Raw genomic sequence first — 23,554 nt, 5'->3', positions numbered from 1 at the left:
TAAATACTTGAGGGTGAGTTAGATAAATACCGTTTCTTTCCCCCACCTTCAAGCATATCTCAACTCATGATTCTGGCTTACTGCTTCACATTCTGGGATACCTCATTTGTTGTTCAAAGCCCAAGCAGTAGGCATAAAATGAAAATTAACCGAGTCCTGGGAAACTACAGTGTTCAAATAATGACGAGGTAAATTGAAGGCGTCTAGAAATGGAATTATCTCCTAGAACTTCGTTGGAGAAATTTTGGAGATGGTTGGAATGGCATAGGAGACAGACTTTAGAGCATACATTTGATAAACACTGAATGGGAACAGAGAATATAAGTTTTGCTGTGGATTTTGAATATGCATACACACATATACATTAATTATAATCTCCAAGATGTAATCAGAGTTGTCATTATTTGGGTTATTTGTTGTTACTGGATTTGATTCTTAGAGAATATGTTAATGAGGGCCTTTCATGAGTATTCATGTAAATAGAAAAATTGGATTATTTATGAAACAGAAAATTCCAATAATGTTTTCCCTTACATGAGCATATTATTATGTCCTTTGCTTTAAGAGCTAAGATATAGTTTTAGGGTGACATTTTCTTTCTATAGCTCTGTTCCATCTGTTGCTGTGACAAGCACTATATTTTAAATTTATTGTGTCTGATTCATATACACTCCTCTCTAGACTCCCTGATAGGACAGGCCACTCTGACCAACCACTCTCATGACTCACAGATTTATGTTTACCATTTTCCTTTTCAGTGTTAAAGGGATCATCTTATATTTTAGAGGGTAGCAGATATTTATCCATCCATCCACCCATTCATCCATTCAGCTATCTATCTATTTCATTCATATATCTGTTTTTCAATAAACATCTATTGAGTAAATTACCAGGGACTATGTTGGTGTTAAGGTATACAATCACAAATATACTAAGACATTGTGATTTAGTAGGGGAAAGTGACTCACATGTAAATGTATCACAATGTGATGAGAACAATATTAGAAATATACAATATAGAGAAGTAGTAAAGTGAAGGAAATGATTAATTCTTGAAGGATGAGGGGTGTTAGGAACTTAGAGAAAATGATTTCTGAACTGAATTTTAAAAGGAAATGGGAATCAGCAAGCTGCTCAAGGAGGGAGTAGCAGCCCAGAAAAAAGGAATAACAGTAGAACATTTAAAGCGTATCTAATTTAACTGAAAAACACTTAAAAATTGTTTTAAATAAGAGAAATTATACCATGGGATGAATAATATAAGTATTTATGTATTCACTTGATCAAGTCTAGAAGTAATGTTAGCATGATTTCATACAAAACTACCAAATGGAGGAAAATTATTATTGTTTTAATTTGAAAACTACCATCATCAACTATACTGAAATATAGTTTACAAAGAATACAACAATATTGAAAATATTGATTCATAAAGCCATTACCAAGATAGTCTTTTGTAGCATGGATATAGATGAGCCACACATCCCTCCCCAGGCTCTTGTGTAACTATTATGTCCATTTTCCGGCTTAAGGTGAGAGTAGTTTCTTCTAAATGTCTTACAATTAGTGCTTAGCCCCATCACTGCCCTCCTTTCTTGAATAAGGCCTAGAGGTTGCACTTCTTTTCTTTCTCTCTCTCAAGACCTTGGCAAAGCCTAGTTGTTCATGGTCCTCAGGAGGGACATTGCTGGGAAATGGGCTCTTCTTTTATGCCCAGGACAAGTACTGTGCTGTGCAAACAGCCGCTGCAGGAGATAACACCAGCTGCCTTGCTAATAACTTTGAACTCTATAGATTCTTCTCCTAGGTAAAGCCATACTATTTTATGATATGGGTGACTCTTTGCTTTAGCTGGATGATACATTTTTTTCCACTTGAGATTTGTCATGTCTAAAACCAAGGGTCAGCTAAATAATATGGGAAAATAATAAACTAGCGAGCTGATTTGGACCATGTATGTGTGAACTCTCAGCATTACATAATGCAAGGTTTGTTGTCCTAATGACCGTGCTTAAGAATGTGGTACAAAACATTCCTGGAATGAAATCTCAATAAGATCAGTTACAATGCTACAGATATAAAGATTTGGAATATGAAGAAGAGCTAACGAAGGGGTATCAGAAATGCATTACGTTAAAATAAATTAAGGTCAGTTATAATTAAGCCACATTCAGGAGTTGAAGTTTAAGCGGAAGGGAAGGGAAAAGATTGTTTTCTATAGTTGGAAGTCATAAAAGGAGGTAATGGTCTAGAATTAGGCACATTCAGGTAAGACAAGAGGTAATCTTTAAGCAGGAAGTTACCTGAGTCATCCTAATTAGAACTGCTTAAAAATAGGACAGCTAAAATACTGGTGGGATTAACCTTTATAATCAGGCTCCTGAGAGGAGGAGGGGAATTAACCCCAAGGCAAATTTCCATGCAGTCTTTTCCTGGAAGCCCTACCTTCACTTTCAGTCTTTCTAGGTGCTTTAGCATCTTTTTAGTTCTTCTCTGCTTATATTTCTGATTTTTCTGTGACATTCTTTACTCCCCAAAACTTGGACTACCCAACTTCTGCACCAAAATGCCATCCACTACTTGTACTTACAGGTTTATCTAATACATCATTTCTTCTAAAAATTGCCCTTAATTGTTCCAAATTCTCTGTGGCTTGGAGCTATTGCAATAAGTCTAAATTAATTCTACTTGTAAGTATCTGTGCTAATGGGTAATTTATCCAAATTGGAGAACTGTTAGCACATTCATGATGCCATCATCATGGATTTAAAGGCCTAGATACCTTCACAGGAACAAAAATACAAAGAATCACAACCACAGTGGCCTTGAATTTAAATGGAAGCTTTCTGAATTTGACTTTGATCGTGTGATGAATCAGGTACAAGAATATATACTAATTGTTATGGCCATACTCTATTTCTGGAAATGTGTATATAAGGGAAATTGCTGTCAGGTGATACAAATAAACAGATAGCATAACCTGGCTGTAAATTATGATAAAAATGATAGTATTAGTTGATTTCCTCCAACTGAATAGCACAGATTTTGAGCTCTTTCCTTTTCCTCGCATTGAGAACAGTGTTTTCTATTTTGCTGCCCTTGAAACTTTGTAAGACAGAATGTACAGGATCTAGGGGAAGGAAAAAAACCCAATTGTTGGTAACTATAAGAAAATGGCTTGTTTTCAACAAGAGCCTGGAATGAGTTTTAGAGTATCCTAATTACTTTTTGCTGTTCCCTATAGAATAGATAACAGAATGTATTCACTTTGTGCTCATGCTCTCCTTCTTTCAATATCATTGCTATTTTATGTACTTTAAATTAGTGTCATGACAATTGTACAATTCATTTTTATTTGCTGTAACTATATTCATTAGAATCCTTCTGTGATCCCTCTACCCTGTTGTTTCAGTAAAATTCTTTGCAGCATTTTGCACGTGCTTGTGTGTGTACCCATGGGTTCGTGCATGTGTGTATATGTATATGTACACATACATGCACACACACATCACGCCAGCTCCATCATTCAACCGCCTGATAACTTTCTAATTTTACAACAGCTAACTTCCATCTCCTGGGTCCCAAGAGATTTTAAGTAATTTGAATAGACTTTTGAATCATATTTGTATTTCTTTCCTTTTACCATAAGAAAAAAAATATGAGTTTTAGAAGTAAGCTAAAATCTCTAAATTCTGCAGTCTTTCGTGTGTGTGTGTGTGTGTGTGTGTGTGTGTGTGTGTACTACTTGCAGGGCTAACAGCCTGTTTAATAATTGAACTCATTTTTATTTGTTCATCGAATGTGTATGGAATGCCTACTATGTGCCAAGCAGTGTTCTGGCTGCTAGGAAGACAACGACGAATGAAGCAGATAGGTTTTTTGCCCTTATGGAAGTTAGATTTTGGTGGAAATGAGATTGATTATAATTTTCATGAACAATATAGGAAACAAACAGGATGCTATGAATTTGTAACAGGTATACCTAGCCTGGCCTAGGGAAAGTTGCCTGAGGAAGTCATGAGACCTGACTTACATAAGTGAACTAAGCAAAAGAGATAGGTCAAAATCATCCCAGCAGACAGAATGGCCCATGAAAAGGCCTTTAGGTCTCAAGAAGAGGAACAAATATGACTGCAATGGATTGAGCGGGGGATGAGCCATGAGCTGAAGCTAGAGACGTAGCTGGGACCTGACTGTAGGATTGGAAGCTGGGTGAGAGATTTGGATTTATTTCTTAAAGGGAATAGGAAGTGATCAAGTAGTTTCAAATAGAGAAGTGAAATGTCCAAACTGAACTTTGGAAAAAGACTGCTACAAAGAATAGATTGGAACAGGACAAGAAGGATGCAATTAGAAGAGATGGTCTCTGGGACTGGGTAGCCTGGGTGTAAACCTGGGTTTTGCTATCCATTGAGTCTACCATCTTAGGAAAGTGTGTTAACTTCTCAATCTTCTGTTTTCTAATTGACAAAATAGATGTGATAATAATTCATGCATTATTTGCATTTCTATGACAACTAAATGAGATACTCAATACAAAGCCCCTACAGTAGCATCTAGTTTGAGGTATTAGTTATAAAAAAAGTGGTCGGTGACTTTATCTGGGAGGTGGTAGTGGGGATGAAGAGTGGAAGGTTTAAAATTGTTAGGATGCAACATCCATAGGACTTGGTAATTAGCAAAATGTAGGGGGTCAGAGAAGTGGAGGATGCAAGCTTTTCTTTTAGTAAAATACAGAATTAGTTTAATTTGAATTTCAGATAAATTTTTTTAGTCTAAGCAAATGCTGCATGGGCTGCACCTTTGCTAAAAAATTTCATTATTTGTTAGAAATTCAAATGTAACTGGCTTCCTATATTTTATAAGTCTGCCCCACCAAAGATACCTCAGTGTTCTAGGCAAAGCAACTGAATGACTGGTAATATCTGTTGGAATGGAGCTGATTAGAGGAGGTCAAGTTTTTTGTAGAAATATTGCGTGGTAGATTTTAAATACATTGAATTGTAGGACCTGGGAGACACCCAAGTCCAATGTAGATAATTTACTCAGTTTTTCTTTGGTCATAATTGACACACTTAAGAACAGATATAACCACATTTGTATTGGGAATTAGTGCCATGGTAGAGTATTCTGTTTTTCTGTGTAATCAATTATTATGCTTTAAATAAAAGAGTGGATAAAAAGTATATATAAAACTTTTAATTTCTTTATTTCTAGGTTTTTATATTTCTCCAGGCAATGCCACTGGCTGCCTGCCATGCTCATGCCATACAACTGGTGCAGTTAATCACATCTGTAATAGCCTGACTGGTCAGTGTGTTTGCCAAGATGATTCCATTGCTGGGCAACGTTGTGACCAATGCAAAGACCATTACTTTGGATTTGATCCTCAGACTGGAAGGTACATCTTTATAAGCTTTAATAATTAAACTCTTTCTTTAGCAACAGTTAACTTTTTTTTGGCAGTTGCAAAGCAATAACTTCTGTAAAAAGTATTTATTTTTGGCCCGGCTTGGGTGCTCACGCCTGTAATCCCAGCACTTTGGGAGGCCAAGGCAGGCGGATCATGAGGTCAAGAGGTCGATATCATCCTGGCCAACACGGTGAAACCCCGACCTTATAAAAATACAAAAATTAGCTGGGCGAGGTGGCGTGCACCTGTAGTCCCAACTACTCAGGAGGCTGAGGAAGAAGAATCACTTGAACCGGGAGGGGTAGGTTGCAGTGAGCCAAGATCGTGCCACTATACTCCAGCCTGGGAGACAGGGCGAGACTCTGTCTCAAAAAAAAAAAAAAAAAAAAGTGTTTTTTTGTTATTGACATGTTTTTTGTTCCGTGACATCTGCATTTACTTAATATATGCTAATCTTTGAATATTTCCTAGAGTAGGTTGCTATATATTGATAGATGTGCCCCATCCTAGCATCTGGGAATGTTGAATGAGATAAAATATATTTTCCCTCAAAAAGCTGAGAGTCTAGATGTGAAGAAGGACAGGAAAAGACATATCTGAAGAAGAAAATACATATACACATACCTTCTCTCTCTCTCTCTCTCTCTCTCTCTCTCTGTCTCTCTGTGTATATATATATATATATTTTATATATATATATAAAATATATATGTATGTGGGATATATGTATACACTTTGTTCTTCATTGCCCTTGAATTTATTGCATATTTATTAGTTCATTGCATGTATTTATATTTTCCTTGCCTTTCTAATTTAGGTTTAAAGACTGGCAGATGAGAAACATAGCTTTGTATTCTGTGATATGATTTTTTTCAGTGTGTAAAGTATATTATGAAAGTAAATCACTTTTCAAAGTTACACTCTCTTTAATATTCTGCTTCTTATTCTCTGGGTATCTGTGGCCATTTGCCTTCACTCATTTGTGTTTATTGCTGTATTTTTGAAGATGTGCTGTAATGCCAATTCCGCACATGTGTGTGTGTGTGTGTGTGAGAGAGAGAGAGAGAGAGATTATGAGCTTGTCTAAAGTTCAGACTAAATCTATGAATTCTTTGATGCTCCTATCGCTGAGAAGCTAGTAGTGTGTGCTGAACTCAGAAAGCATGTAATAAAACCAGTCAAATCTGTTTCTCAATATGTGTATATTTATAAATATAATTGCTAATTATTTCAGGGTTTGTGATTATCTGGGCTCTTTTAAACTCATTGCCCCCCTGCTGCCTGCCTTTTGGCTGTTCCACTCCTCATTAACACCTCCATTAGAGGGTGGACAGGTGACAGGGTAATTACTGAAAAAGAACTTAAACTAGTTCATTTTGACTTTCTTTTAAAATTTGATGTGATTTTTAAAAACTACAAAAATCATTTAAAATTTTATTAAAATAATTTTTCTTTTCTTGACATACAGACATGCATGTATTTTAATCTGTGACACTCTATTTCTATTACCATAGAAATGTTACCTTGATAGTCTGAGACCATTGTGACTCTTTTCTACAAATGTTATTATAAATCACCTAAATAAGTATAGAAAGCACATGGTACAGTAAATAGTAAATAAAAAGCACTGTCAGGATTTTGATAGTAAAATAGGAGCCAGTTACTGCACATACTAGCTCCTAGGTGTAATTTTTTTTTTTTTTTTTTTTATTATACTTTAGGGTTTTAGGGTACATGTGCACAATGTGCAGGTTTGTTACATATGTATCCATGTGCCATGTTGATTTCCTGCACCCATTAACTCGTCATTTAGCATTAGGTGTATCTCCTAATGCTGTCCCTCCCCCGTCCCCCCACCCCACAACAGTCCCCGGAGTGTGATGTTCCCCTTCCTGTGTCCATGAGTTCTCATTGTTCAATTCCCACCTATGAGTGAGAACATGTGGTGTTTGGTTTTTTGTCCTTGCGACAGTTTACTGAGAATGATGTTTTTTTTTGAAATAATATTCTACAGATTCCCCAGTTGGAACTCTTGAGCTGGTTTGTTTCACTCCTGGCCACCTCTGTCTTTTTCATAGTTTCTGACCACATTTACCAGGAGAAAAATATCCTCCCCAATCCACTGTCCTCCTTGCAACACTCATGCCCATCAGTGCCATTTTGTGACACTCAATTACCCATTTTTGTTCTACTCATCCCCTTTGTTAGTCTTCCCAGGGTTATCAGCAAAAGGCCTGCTCAGTGACCTAGGGATGTCTGATTGTCTCAGCTTTTTCACTTAACATTTTTCTTTAAGTGAGATCTGATTCCCTTCATTACACTGCTTCCTCTACCCTTCAATGTTCTTAAATTCATGGCTGAGCCTTTTACCCCATTCTGTTCCTCTCCCATTATCTACCCATCTCACTCTCACTCCCCACCTTACTTTAGTCCAGGAACAAGAATTGCTTAAAAAGTACAGTTCCATCACCTGTCACTCTGCAGTAGGCCTGACTAGCACCGGAGCTAGATTCCCTGGGTTAAAAGGTGGATTTAAATGTTTACATAAATTGATAAGGAATAGGAAGGACCAAAGAAGTGGGTATAAACTACATTTTTAGAAGATACTGAAGTTACAGTAAAGAAATAATTCAGTCTAGGCACTGTGGCTAACTCCTGTAATCCCAGCACTTTGGGAGGCCAAGGTGACCAGCTCCCTTGAGTCCGGGAGTTTAAGACCAGCCTGGGCAACAAGGCAAAACCCCATCTCTATAAAAAATAAAAAGTTAGCCAGGTGTAGTGGCTCTTGCCTGTAGTCCCAGCTACTTGGGAGGCTGATGTGGGAGGACTGCTTGAGACTGGAAGGTCGAGGCTGCAGTGAGTCAAGATGGTGCCACTGCACTCCAGCCCGGGCAACAGAGCGAGACCCTGTCTCAGAAAAAAAAAAAAAAAAAAAAAGAGAGAGAGAGAAAGCAGACTTCAGACACACAAAAAGAGTGAGGGGCAGGTTGGAGTCTAGAAAATAGAGCTAAAGTATGAGAAGCTGAGTAGATTTCTAAAAATATGAATGATTCAGGGTAAGTGTGGGTTTTTTTTTTTTTTTTTTTTTTTGGACAGTTTCACCCTCTGTTGCCTAGGCTGGAGTGCAGTGGTGCGATCTTGGCTCACTTCAACCTCTGCCTCCCAGGCTCAAAAGATTCTCCTGCCTCAGCCTCCTGAGTAGCTGGGATTACAGGTGTGTGCCACCATGCCTGGCTAATTTTTTTTGTATTTTTAGGAGAGACGGGGTTTCACCATGTTGGTCAGGCTGGTCTTGGACTCCTGAACTCGTGATCCGCCCACCTCGGCCTCCCAAAGTGCTGGGATTATAGGCTTCAGCCACTGTGCCAGGCCGAGTATGTGTTTTAAACAAAAAGATACACAAGTTTTATATAAATGAGGTTGGATATTAGTTGGCTCCTGTTATATTGATGGGGGTGGTGATCAGCCAATTCTCTCTATAGGTGAGAATTACCTCTTTAAAATTACAAATTGTCCTTGGAAATGGTAGCACTTTTCTTCCATCCCTGTATTAGTCCGTTTTCATGCTGCTGATAAAGACATACCTGAGACTGGGCAATTTACAAAAGAAAGAAGTTTATTGGACTTACAGTTCCACATGGCTGGGAAGACCTCACAATTGTGGTGGAACGTGAAAGACACGTCTCACATGGTGGCAGAGAGAAGAAAGCTTGTGCAGGGAAACTCCCCTTTTTAAAACCATCAGATATCGTGAGACTTATTTACTCTCATGAGAACAGCAGGGGAAAGACCCTGCCCCATAATTTAATCACCTCCCACTGTGTTCTTCTCACAACACATGGGAATTGTGGGAGTTACAATTCAAGATGAGATTTGGGTGGGGACACAGCCAAACCATATCAATCCCCTTTGTTCTTATCTTTCCAGTTCCAGGTTTTCCTTTTCAGAGGGATTCTATTTTTCCCCCTTTTCTAACTCCTGCCATTATTTTAAACTACTTTGACATGTACTGATGCAGTTCTTTGGCCTCTTCATTCACTTCCCACTCCAGCAACCCATTTCCATGGCTACACCCTGGATTTTGTGATCACTTATAATTTCTCTATTTCTCAAATCTTCCTAATCCCATGAATGCTATTCTGTGGATATATCACATCTTTCCAATTCCAGTTCACCCTGGAAGGCTCACATAACCTGCTCCTTAACTTCTCTTCATCTTTAGCCCATTATTCCTCCTTAGTCCTCTTTTGATCAACCCCATCCCTAACTTCACTGTCTTCTACTTCTAGCCTGAGGCAAAACCTTTTTAATTCTGACCCTTTTGAGTACCTGATTGTGGGCTCCCTTCTGCTGTACTGTGGGATCACTCCAGGGATGATCACCCTACACCTGCCCTGATCTGTGAGGACTTGGGGAAAGATCATGTGCCTATGTTGATCTGAAGCACTACCATGTATGTACTTCTCATAAATTTACTTTCTTTCTCCCTTTAAGCTCCTACTAGTCTCCTCAGTTTTAATTCCATGCTCTTGCCCTTGCAGATAATCTGGCCCTCTGCTCATAGAAAAAATAAAGCCAGATATAAGTAACTCCAGATTATCTTTTCTCCACCTCCAGCTTGTCTACATTGTCACACATTTTTAATTTTTTATCTAGTCTTAGAAGAAAATCATGTGTATTTTTGCCTAAAAATAACCTGTTCCTGGTTCTTGATATGATCCCTTCCTGTTTTCCTACTCTTGTTCCTCCCTTCCATGATCTTTGCTCCATCAAATCCTCCCTTTATTTTAACTCAAACATCTCTCTATAGGTAATATCATAACTGTCTACAAAAATGCTATTCATTCTACAAACTCCTTCCCTTGATTCTACCCTGCTTTATGAGTCCTGAAAGTTATTGTCTAATCTCTCACTCTTCATTCACTTACTAACATTTAAAAAGAGCACTATGATTCAAGAAAACATGATTTAAAAAATAAAAGAGAATTTTTTTTTCTTCATTTTGTTTCTTTCTCATTCATTCTTTATTCACCATGTGTGGTACATACATGTTAGGAGAACATACAAGTTAGCAGAACTTGCAACATGCAGACATTCAAGAACTAGTTATGTGACTATTAAATTCTCATCCAAATCAAAGACAAGGTGTATAAAGAGATATAGTAAACAAAAATAGGTTAAGGAAAAGACAGAATGAGGGAACAGGTTTCACTGGTGGGAAAAAGGGAGGGGTCGGTGGTGCTTTCCACTTGAGTCCAGTGAGAAGGTCTTATTTGATCCCTTGAAGGGTGACATGTGTCTCCTGCAGTTGGAGAGACCAGTGCATTGATATCTATCTTAGACCTGGAAAATCTGACTGAGAAGAGACAGTCTACCCAGGTTTGGAGAGGTAAGCTAGAAGACAGTGCCCTGCATATCTTAGACTCCCAGAGTTCATCATGACAAGGAAGACTATGTATTTCTCATGAGCGGATGAAGACCACAAGGAAGAGAGACAGGGTGAGGTTGTCTTAGTCTGTGCTCAAAGTACCACTTAGTAGACAAAGGGGCCTGTGTAGAGAAAAGGACAATATTACTGTGGACTACAGAATTAATAAGCAACCAGTCAAAAAGAAAATGCATCTGACTGCACCAAAACAAAAGGCGAGTGATACCTAATGGTGAGAAAGATCAATGAAGAAGTAAGGAAGGTACTACTGTCAGTGATAAGTCAGTTTTATGTATATGCAGGACCAGAGACAATAGACTGCTTTGGGTGGTGCTAGTCCAGTGAGTTTCTACCCTTCCTGCAGCCTCTACGTGAGGCGGGAGGCTAACCAAGCTACCTTCTCTGGTTATAGACTTGCTGCCTTCATCATGTCCTAGCTAGATGAAAGGGAGAGAAGTATGCTCTTGAAAATGTCTGTTCTTTAAATAAAGATTGGAATGTTGACTAATATACAGGATTAGACATTCTATTTTCTGAATTGAATTTGTATTTTGCAATGTAAAGTAACTGTAGGACATTCTATTGCCTGAGAAAGACCAGAAAAGCCAAGTGACTAACTCATTTTATATCCACTTGGAACATGGGGGAATTAGCTCCATATTATACATTTAAAGGGTTAGTGAAAGACAAAAGTAAAACTGATTTATGATTGCTTCTCATGACTCATGGTTTCTCAATGTGCTGGTCATTTCATTGTTCCCCTTTATTTCTTAAAATTACCTCGTCCTTTGGCTTCCAAGATTCTACTTCTCTTATTTGTTTTCTATCTCTTTTTTTGGCTACTCCTTTTTAATATGTCCTTTCAATTTCCACAACTGTGTCCCTGATTTCAACCACTACATACATGTTAATGGCTCTCAAACATATGATCACCTATTCAGATGCCTGACACGCACTCTAGGCCTGTAGCCAGCTGTCTCTCTGAGTTTCCACTTGCAAGTCCCTCGTGCATTTCATTTTTAATATAGTCAGCACAGAACTAACCATTACTTCCTCATCTCCACCCAGATAAAAATAAGTCTCATGACATCTCATGCTATCATCATCTTGGTGAAAAAGACATAAAGCTTCAAATAATTGTTCAAGTCCAAACTTCCCAAGTTTGAGTGGGGCTTAGATTCTTCTCAGGTTTGGCAGAATTGGCTCTGTTGTTGAGTAGAATGAGTCTACAGGCTACTGCTGGAAAGTGCTATGGAAAGCAAGAGCTACTGTATATAATGCAGCTTCTCTAAAAAGAATAGAAAGAATAAAGCTTCCCATGGCCATATGGGACCCAAGGATATCAGCAGGATTTGTCTCTTACTAAATCAGTCATGTGGAATGCTGGTAACTTGACTTGACCCTCCTATCCCACTGATGAATTCAGCTGTCTTTTTTCACTTCAACATTGATAATCATTACAGAGGAAATCCTGTAGCACAGAAGGGCATGGAGAAGGATATTTTAAAATGTGACAATGAGAATTGCTTGCGTTTGCACTTTTGTTCAACATTGAAAAGAGATAAAAAAATTTTTTTAATGTTTTTCCATTCCTCTTTTGAATGATACCATTCTTGAACCTTTTTTTGACTTCTGGTTGTTATTATATATACACCAACATTAGCTATATTGAAAATGTGTAACAATTGACTAAGATATATGGGATTCCATCAAGTATAAGAAATTTTTGTTTCTTAAAGGAAAAAATTCACATGTAGTGTAAATGTATACAGATATGCAGTATAGGAAAACAGCTATGCCCTAATGTTAAAACAATTTTTTTGAAAACAAAGTAGATTCAAAATCATCCAAATGATTTTGAATCTACTTTGAAATCTAGGCACTGTGGTAGGTTATTACAAATAGAAATGTTTACATTCATAAAAATTACATTCCAGTTATAACAAATGGAAATTAAAACATTAATTTTCAAAATATACAGTAGATTATAAGTATCTTATTATTATGAAAGGGGAAGATACAAGTATCATGTTATTTCTTCATCAACTTGGAAAATAACCTCACTTCCTTATCTGCCTAGTTCACATATTCCTTACCTTCTTCATGCTCTATTTGTTGGATATAACAAGGTTTGCTATACTGTTTTCTCTTGGTTTATTTTCTACACAGTTTTTTGTATTCCCAAGGGCAAAATAAATAAAATAAAATAGACCTCGGCCCTAAACTACACAACCAACGACAAAAATCTAGGCAACACAACAATAACTTTTTGTGACCAAACTGGAAAATCATTTGCCTGTTTCCATCTAAGTGGTTTATTCTTCAAAAGCTACTGACCAGAAAATGGGGGCGTGTATTTAAAAAAGCTGATCCTAGTGCAAACATTACTCCATTTACCTCTAACACATAAAGCAAACATGATTTAATCAGTATCAAAAACAATGAAGCAAAAAAATCTGCCCACTGAAAAATCAATAATGCGAAAAAGTATATACTGTTTGTCTAACCCAAAAACAATGAGACAAAAATGGGCCATATTTAATTCATCTCAGTTGGTAGTGGAGACCCGTATTTGACACCCTGCACTTACTGGCGCTATCCTCAAGTTGACCTGTGACTATGACTGCTCTCCCCCGTAGCCCCCAGGACTGCTCCAGTTCGTCTGGTACCCCACTGTTTTCTTATATAACAACCACACATCACAACCCCCAAAAGTTTCTTCCCTAGTGATATACCCTCTCTATATTCTATGTTACCTTGTTTTAAGCCTTAAGGAGCTAGTGGTATCACTATTTGTCCCATTTACTAGCTGACACACACTGAAGTTGTCCATAGAGGGTAGGACACCAAGGCTGGTTAGGGAGAATAAAGGCTCAGACTTCTGGAGCATAAAATACAGGGAAGTTCTTCTATGCCCAGATTATTTTTGGTTTTACTGCAAATGTTCTACATTTCAGCACTAGGTTGTAGATTTGGTCCAGTAATCTTTCCACAGGCCTTTTTCTGATTGATCTCAATTGGTCTTTTCTCTGAGAACCAGGTCAATGACTTCAAATGAAAGCAGACAACTTTCTTGTCAACTGATTTCCTTTTATGGTGTGATAATGAAAAAATTAGGGAGTGTGCCTCACAGATTCCCTCTCCTCAGTGACTCTTTGTCAGACAGCTGGCTGTCATCTGGGGTGACAGGGTAAATGGGCCACAAGCCTGTCATCATCTGGCAGCCAAGGCAGGGCTTTCTCACAAGGTAGTGGCAGATTTCCAAGAAAGAAAGAAAGCAGAAGCATGCAAAGACACTTGAGGCCCGAACCTCCAGGATGTTACTTTTGCCTTATTCTACTGGCCAAAGCAAGGCATGAGGCTTGACCATGTTTAGAAGTGGTGAGGAATAAACAGACTCTCCTTCTGGTGAGTAGAACTAACTATACAGTTAGCTGCAAAGGACCTGCACAGAGGGAAAGGTGAAGAGTTGTGATTTTTGCAATCTCCTATGGCTGCAAACCATATATTCTTCCTTAATATAGCTGATAGATGATACAATAAGAAGTATCAGTTTTTATATATTAGTAGCATTTATTCCATGTGATGTAATAGGAATAACACGCAATTAGACATCAGGATATCCAAATATTCAAGTTTCAGTTTTGTCTTCTCCACTAGACCAGATATAGTAGATTCCTATTACTTCCTAGTAGTATTTATTCAATGTGATATAATAGGAATAACATGCAATTGGACATCAGGATATCCAGGTTTCAGTTTTGTCTTTTCCACTAGACCAGATATAGTAGCTTCCTATTATTGGTGGAATAAATTATCTCAAACTCAGTGGCTTAAAACAACATGAATTTTTATTATCTTATAGTTTTGGAAATCAGAGGCTCTAAATGAGTTTCACTAGGCTAAAATCAGGCCTGTGTTTCTTCTGGAGATTCTAGGAAAAAGAAAAAAAAAAAAACATTTCCTTTATTTTCCCAGCTTTTAGAGGCCACTTACATTCCTTTTTTTTTTTTTTTTTTGAGATGGAGTTTTGCTCTTGTTGCCCAGGCTGGAGTGCAATGGTGCGATCTCAGCTCACTGCAACCTCCGCCTCCTGGGTTCAAATGATTCTCCTGCCTCAGCCTCCCGAGTAGCTGTGATTACAAACATGCAGCACCACCCCCAGCTAATTTTGTATTTGTAATAGAGACAGGGTTTCTCCATGTTGGTCAGGCTGGTTTCAAACTCCCAACCTCAGGTGATCTGCCCTCCTTGGCCTCCCAAAGTGCTGGGATTATAGGCGTGAGCCACCGCACTCATCGTACATTCTTTAGCTCGTGGCTCTTTCCTTCATTTTCAAAGCCAGCAGAGCAGTGTTTCCTTCGACCTCTGCTTATGTCCTTACATGTTTTCTCTCTGACTCTTACCCTCCTGCCTTCCTTTATAAGGACCCTAGATTACATTGGGCATTCTTGGATAATCCAGGATAATCTCCCCATCTCAAAATCCTTGACCACATCTGCAAAATTCCTTTCACCAAGTAAGGTAACATTCACAAGTTTGGAGGATTAGAACTTGGATATTGTTGGGGTGGGCATAATATGACCTGCTCTACCAGAGTTCAGCAATCTATAGCCTGGGGGTCAGCCACATGTTTATGTAAATAGAGTTTTACTGGAGCACAACAATGTTAATTCTTTACATATTTTCTGTGGTTGCTTTCCTGCTACAGCAGCAGAGTTGAGTTACAATAGAGCTCATATGGCCTGCAAAGCCTAAAATATTTACTATCTCATCCTTTATAGATAAAGATTGCTGACCTTGTAACTAGAATTACTGTCACCTTGGGCAAATTACTTAGTCTCACTAAGCATAATAGAATCATAACTTTATAGACTGGGAAAGAACCTTAGAAGTAATTTTGGTTAAACTCTACCCTATACATTTCTCTGCGTAAATCACCTTTTCAGAATAACTGGTGAATGGGCATTCAGCTTCTGCTCCAAAACATGGAACTAAAAGGAGCTCACTATCTCATGAAGTAGCTCATGTTTATTTCAAACAGCTGTAATTCTGCAACAAATAGAAATATATCATTTATATCGACCAAAAAGTTGCAGTCTTTTGACTTTCTTGCCTAGTCTTATTTATGCCTTCTGAGATCATAGAGAATAAGTGAAATCTCTCTTCTATCTGTGAGCACTTTAAAAATTTGATTCTGCTGTTATATCTGAAAGTTATTTAGTGATTTGCATAAATATGTGGAGTGTCAACAAAGGAGAAAGAGACAGTGTTCTCAGATCAGAACCTTGCTAAGGAAGCTGCCTGGATTTAGCTGTCACAATTGCATGGTTGTGAGGGAGTCACTGCCCCTGGTCCAGCTTTTATGAGTTTCTCTATTTGTGCCTGGGAAATTCACCAAAGAGGGTGGGTTTGCACACTGTTAACTTCTCCCTTTCAGATGAGGCACTCGTATTTCCTTGCTCAATAAGCCACGTGAATATGGCTTTCAGTTCACACAACGTGGATGCCCAAGCCTCAAATCCCTCTCCTATAATTCTGATTCCATCTCCAAGAGAATTCAGATGCTGTTAGTAGGCTGTAACTAAAGGGAAACTAAGAAGCTCAATGAAACCACAACTCCACTGTTAATCGGAGAAAACCAAACTCCTCTAGAGGGCACTGTAGCACTCACCGAATTCTGTGAACTGAGAACACTGGTCTAAGATAATCTGAACAGAGACCAGCTCTTAAAGAAAGCTGTCCATTCCCTGGGAGTGAGGTTAGCCAGGGGGACAGAGTTAAGCCAATAAAAAGGGGCTCAAAAGAGCTAACTTGTTATTAGAGCTACAAACCATGTTTGGATTAATCTCCGGTGTCCTATCCTAAGTCTAAAGCTTCCCTGGTGCTTTATTCACTATTAATTCCTGTATCTGACAATATTTACTGAATCCTTACTGTGTGCTAGCCTTTGTGTTAGGGACTGATGGAAAAAAACTAAAACAAAAACAAACAAAAAAACTCTGCCCAATTTCTCCAATTTGCCTTGAAGTCTCTTTCTCTTTTGTTTATTAATAATCCTTATCTAAAATCCCTTAGCAATTAGAGATCTCTTTCTCCTTCATTCTTTATGTTGAATGACGTCCTCATCATCCCCATTAGCAAGTTAGAAGACCGGGAGTAACTTTATACCTATCCTCCCTTCTCTTTTCAATTCGGCATCCCATTCTACCAGTTTTACTTAACATTTCTCAGATCTATCCTGTTCATTTCCATTGCTCCTTGCCACTGCCCCAAGGTAGCATTATCTTACTTCTGCTCACCTTTCCAGGTTTATCTATCACCATTTCCCATTATGAATTTACATCCAAGAGTACTGAGCTGCTTGCAATTTCATACCCTCTTCTGCTTTTTCTTTTTTTCTCTATTTTTGCCCCTCCCCAACTTGCCTGGCTTATTTCTACTCATCTTTTAATGTTCAGCCCGAGCATCTCCTCCAAGACTTCTACTTAAAATTATCCTTCCCTTCCCTTCTTCTGCTACCAGACTAGTTAAGTTGCCCCTTTTCTGGACCTTTAGAGTCTGGATACATCTTTATTAATGCTGTTTTCATTTTTTCTTGCATACGAGACTGTGAGCTCCTTGAGGACCGGGGCAATCTATATGATTCATCTCTACATCCTTGATGTTTATTCCACTCCTGGAACATGGCTGGCCCTCAGTGAATGTTATTTATGTCAATCAATATTTAAATCCATTTGATAGTACTCATGAGATGAGGCCCCAGATAGAGGAGGGGTGTACAAAGGGAAATGTCAATAAATTGACCTATATTTCTTGGGATATATCTCTGGGCCTCCTACAGCAGTTCTCCCTCAGATGATGAATTTTCTGACAATGATGTGCATTACTGAAACATATGCCTTTCATTAATAGTTAGGTTTCTTCAACAGTAATAATTAGGATAACACTTTCTCTCACTGTTTCCACAACTGGAAGAAATTCCTAGGAAAGGAAAGTATATGAAATTTGTGATGTAGGAAACAGAGGCCAACTTCTTTCCCGTTGTAACCAGTAAATACTGAGTTATGTAAGGGTCCAAAGAGAACTATCATAGGAAAGTGCTGGCAGAGATTAGTGATGCTTTACTCCTGTTTTGTTTACCACAATGAACTGGTCAATAAACATCACAAATTGTTTATCTATATAAATCTTGACAGATTACTCTTTATGAAATCCATTTAGCAAGTGAGGTTTTCCCATAAGGATGAAAAATGAAGATTTTAAACAGATTGCGGGAGAAGCTCTGGCTGTACCAAGAGAGTCAGTGTAATAAAAGTTTCTTTATATTAATATTACAAAAACCATTTATCCTGGCAAAATCAATATTGGAATTCATCTTAGTTTGGTGTTTCTCTTTCTAAGCTTAAAATGTCTTTTCCTTTATTATGTATAATTTTGTTTTAATAAATGTGAAATATATTTCATTTAGGAGGTACTCTTGAGGAGGGATAACTTATAAAATTACATCAAATTTGTAGCTTATTTGCTAAAGAGTCTTGGAAATGTTTAAAATTATATTTGAGTGGCTGAGAAATCTAAAGGAATCATTTTGCTTAATCCTTAATTACAAAATTATCCCCATGTCCTTTGGGGTAAAAACAAACTACAATTTTCAGAAAAGCCTTCTCCTGTAAACTTCATTTAGGAAAAATTCTCTCTTACTGAAGTCAGGTGATTATAACAAGTCAGATAAGTTGGCTATAACAATGGCTTGGATAAGAGACTATAAAATCAAGAATAGACACATTTAATTGCTGAAAACATTGCGTGCTTCGGCTGGAAGAAAATAGAACTACATCAAGGAATGGAATTATGTTATACACTGGAAGCTATTACTCTAAATGTACTGTATGTAAAATAAGTGTGATTGTCTCATGAGTGAATGGTAATAAAAACTGAAATACTCAAGAGACGCTTATTCATGAGTGGTGCAGTTACACATACATACATACATACATATATATATATATACATACACACACACACACACACATGCATTGAGAGAAGCTTTTCTCTTATTGTTTATGCTCACTAATATTATATTAAAAGCCTATAAACAATAGACTCTACATAATAGCCTATAAAGAAATTAATAGCAAATCGAGTATTTTTGCATCTATAATTCCATTTTAATTATAATACGTAATTTTCTTCAGCTTTAAAACTTAACCTAAACAAAACATCTATTTGAAATGGAATTCTGATGTAATGTGTATAGATAAAAGACCTAATATAATTGTTTGAAGGGGGAAAATGTCCTTTTATCATGACCATAAAAAGGGCAAACTACAGTACAGTGGTTTTCAAGAAAAACTGTACTTTATTTATTCCCAAGGGGATATTAGTCCATAAAACAAATTTGCAGCTTATTTGGCGGTCTTAGCTTTTATCAGCCTTTTTAAGGGTGTTGAATGATTACCCAAGAGATCACACCGTAAAAATTGCAGTGGGGAAAAGTAACTCCATCCGTTCAGCATCTTTATTAGAATATATAGGTGAATCCATTTGATGTTGTTTTAAATGTACCACAAGGAGAGTACCTTTTTAATGGTGAGTGGTCTTCTTACATGTGCTGTTTTGCTTCTTTAATACCTCATGGCACCAACATTGCTTATCCTAATCAGTGCCATTGGCACAGGCTACATGTTTGAATAATTCACTGTGAAGGAACAAGTTTTAGTTTCTATCATGGCAAAATGCCACTACTGGTATTTTTACAGGCGACTTTGGATCCAAGAAATTTAAGTTGCAGTAAAGTTATCTTACTATATTTATGTCATTAGCATCTTTTTATAAATCAGAATAATGCTGTGTTCTCCAACCATTATGGATAAATAAGTTTAGTTCATAAAACAGAAAATGAAATATAACCATATTAAGGCGTCAACAATATTTGAACCTGTCTTCCTCAAGCAATTTTCTTAGTGAAATTTAGTCTTCATCGAACTAACTATAGAATTTTAAGATTTTTAGGGAGAGCAATGATTTACCCCTGGTTTTCTATTTCACAATTGGATAGTCACTTGAAAAGATAATTTTATGGGTACCTAATCTAAATGTTTAGCTGACAGGAACACTGCTTTTGTAAAAGCAAAATTTACAGTATTCTTAATTGAACAACTGGATTCAGACTAATCCTTAAGATATATTGTGGGATGTAAAAAAGCAATATAAGATCTTTTTTTGCTATTAGTTAGTTTATAAAGAGAAAGCTTTATATGGGTTTTACCAGGAACAATAGTTTTATAAAGATCTTTTCTATTTTCCTTTATTTTATGTTGATTCTTTGTTTGTTAAGCTCAAGCATTCTTTTCAATATGTTGGCTAAAACAAACCGTCTTACTCTACAATGCTATTGGTAGGTGTAACTTATACTATGAATTATTAATCAAAACACTATTCTCTTTGATGGTTTATTTGCCTTGTTTTCAGATGTCAGCCTTGTAATTGTCATCTCTCAGGAGCCTTGAATGAAACCTGTCACTTGGTCACAGGCCAGTGTTTCTGTAAACAATTTGTCACTGGCTCAAAGTGTGATGCTTGTGTTCCCAGTGCAAGCCACTTGGATGTCAACAATCTATTGGGTTGCAGCAAAAGTAAGTGAACTCTGGCTCAGTGCTGGTGTGTGAAGCAGCATCATACAGGGGACTGCATCTCATTGTTTTCTTTCTCCATTTAGAATCCATCAGAAAGGCTTAGTACAATGTGAAGAATGTAGGTAAGAGATGGAAAAAAATACACTGAATGAAATATGTGTGCTTTTCCTCGATTAGACAATGGAAATGATAATATAATTAGGTTCATGGTGGGAAACTTACAATAGTTTTTTGGAATGAAATCAACAATGAGGTGATTAAAGTCCTAGGTTTTCCCCAACCAAGGGTTTTCCCAGGACACAAGACTTTCAATGGTAAAAATGGGACAGTATTGCTTAAACCAAAATAGGTGGTCACCCACACAAAGACATTTCCAGGTAAGTTATTTTTTTTTTGACAAATAAAGGGTGAATTCTTGTTTATTATAAGTTTGATATTCTTCCATACCCCAAATTTTATGGGCACTATTATACCATTAGTTGTTTATTGATACTGTAATAATTAGTATCATTCATCACAGCATATTATTCATCCTATAATTGATGTTTCTTTCTAATTTAAGTTACACTCATTTAAATATCTCTCACATTTACATTTTTAATTCCTTAAAGACTAAGATTACATGTAAGTATATTTTGACTTCTCATCATCACTTTTCAGTTCCTTGAATTGACCTCACAAGGTCACCTGCAGTTCTACAATTTCATAACATATTGACCGTTTTCCTATATTTACTTCAAGATCATACATCCTTACCTTTTCCAGAATCCCTAAGAAATGCCTGCTGGGAACATGTGGTAGGAGCCCTCTACAACATATTGTACTATGCATATTCTCCTTGGGGTGTCCTGAGACTGTCATGAGTCACAATGATAGGAAACGCCACAAGTCATGACAGATCACCATAAACCAGCATGCCTGGAACTCTGCTATCTACATTTAAGGGGAGAGGGAGAAAGAAAGTAATGGGATATTGGACTCCACAACAACTGTACTAGATTTTGAGGTAATGGAAAGCAGGATGTAGCTAGTGATTAAGAAGACGTATTCATATTTTGTACCTGTGTAGTTTCTCTTCAGCATCCCACATTCCATCAGTCCCTCTGGATTTCAGCATAAGTAAAACTGTAGGTATTTATGCTTCTTTTGGGAAAGAACAGTCATAATTCCTTTCATGTATAAATACAGTCTAAACACAAATCTGGACTTCATTGACCACTTAATTACTATGTGTCATTTATTGATTAGCAATGCAATTGATTGCTTTGTATGCAACAAAAATTCTAGCATATTCCTTTTGGGTATGAGTTGTAGATCATCATTTATAATGGAATTACGATACCTAATCTTAGCGATTTCTGATTGGTTCTGCCATTAATTTTGTGAAAATATTGGCAGCTGCTCTACTTTTTGCTACCTATTCCTTCTTGCATTTGAGACATAGTCTGGGAATTATCTCTCAGGCAAAACTGGATAGTCATGTCACTGGAAAGCTAGCCTACAATTCTTAATAGTGGTAGACATTTAATTTTATATTTTATTAACTGGACATTCTTTCCAAGTGTTTCTGATTTGTTAGAATTTTTAAAAACTTTCACTTTCCTAGCGATTCTTCTCTGGACATATTCCTTTTGGTTTTTTATCTCTTTAAAATTATGATATCTCATACTGAGCACAGTTCTTCAACTGCTTGTGGTTGTTGCTGCATCTGTTTTAAGTTTTTATTTAACAAAATTTTCGAAACACTGTGTAAAGTTAGAAGCTCAGTATCAGCAGAGGCAATTTATTAGAAACAAATGAGACAACATTCCTGCCTTCAAAGGAGGTCAAAACATAGCTAGAGTGACGGACACTGATAATAGGAGGGGAGCAGAAAAATGTAAATGGTGGGATGAGGATGAAGGGTCCCAGCCTTCTCTCCTGTTCCTGCTTGATTTTCACATGGTACTTGTGTTTGATCCTAGCAGAAGCCAGCCAGAACAACTGGCTTCACAAAAATATGATGAGACTGAAAGGAATGTAGTGCTATCTATTGTTGACACGGTGAACTACCTCTGGCTAGTATTTGTCTCTGTATCCAACAGATGTCAAGAAATATTTTCATTTAAAATTAAAATTCCTCATGGTACCCCCCCGCCTACACAGTTTGGGAACTGTGGGATTATAACCCTCCTTGTATCTTCTAGGGGCCCCTAGCAATAATTTAGTAATACCATCTGTGATTTTTTTTTTCGGTGGGCTGTCAGGATAGGAATCCTAGGATGTAATTTCCAAAAATTAAATAGTCCTATTTTCTGTATGCTTTCCTAGTGAATGATATTCTAGTTAGTTCAACTGTCTATGAACTTAACTAAAATTATACACATACACACACACGTATACAATTAGTCACTTATTGTTTGGTAGCGTTTGTCTTCTTGACACTATTCTCATTGTTATCTTTTCATCTTTATATCCACATTTTTTCTTTATCTCTCCTTGCCAGAGAGCATCTTCTAGCTCTCCTTTTATTAACAGCTTTATTAAAGTATAATTTACATATTATACATTTAACAATTTTAAGTATATGGTTTGATGGATTTTAGTAAATTTAGACTTGTGCAAACATTACTATATTCCAATTGTAGAACACTGTTGTCATTTCAAAAAGTTCCTTTGTGCCCATTTCCAGTCAATCACGACTCCCACCTCTAGCCCCAAACAAAGTTATAGGGTCTTTGATGAGATAATTTTGCCTTTCCCATGAGTTTTATATAAATGAAATTATACAACATTTAGACTGTTTACAACGTATAGGCTTTTGTATCTAGCTTCTTTATCTTAACAAAATGTTTTTGAGGTTCAGTCACATCTTTGCATGTCTCAGTAGATCCTTTTAATTGCTGAGTAGTATTTTATGGATATACTATATTTTGTTTATCCATTGATCAGTTGATATTTAGATTGTTTTCAGCACTGGTCTACTATGAATAATGCATCCATGAACATACGGTTACAAGTCTCTGTGTGGACATGCATCTTTATATCTCTTTATATCCTGAGAATAAAAAGGCTGGTTTGTATACCGAATATATT

At 37.0% G+C, this 23,554-nt stretch overlaps 1 protein-coding gene across 1 annotated transcript in view; it reads left to right on the top strand.

Annotated features, from left to right (window-relative positions):
- Positions 1 to 23,554, top strand: part of USH2A (usherin) — an 801,829-nt gene that overhangs the window by 189,203 nt on the left and 589,072 nt on the right. Inside the window, exons 14-15 of the mRNA XM_055233796.2 lie at positions 5,218 to 5,401; positions 20,316 to 20,479. Coding sequence (XP_055089771.1) covers positions 5,218 to 5,401; positions 20,316 to 20,479 — 348 coding nt within the window. The remainder of the gene's footprint in view (positions 1 to 5,217; positions 5,402 to 20,315; positions 20,480 to 23,554) is intronic.

Source organism: Symphalangus syndactylus, chromosome 19 (assembly GCF_028878055.3).
Source record: "Symphalangus syndactylus isolate Jambi chromosome 19, NHGRI_mSymSyn1-v2.1_pri, whole genome shotgun sequence".
NCBI classification, from domain to species: domain Eukaryota; kingdom Metazoa; phylum Chordata; class Mammalia; order Primates; family Hylobatidae; genus Symphalangus; species Symphalangus syndactylus.
This window is presented reverse-complemented; position numbering and strand designations above follow the sequence as displayed.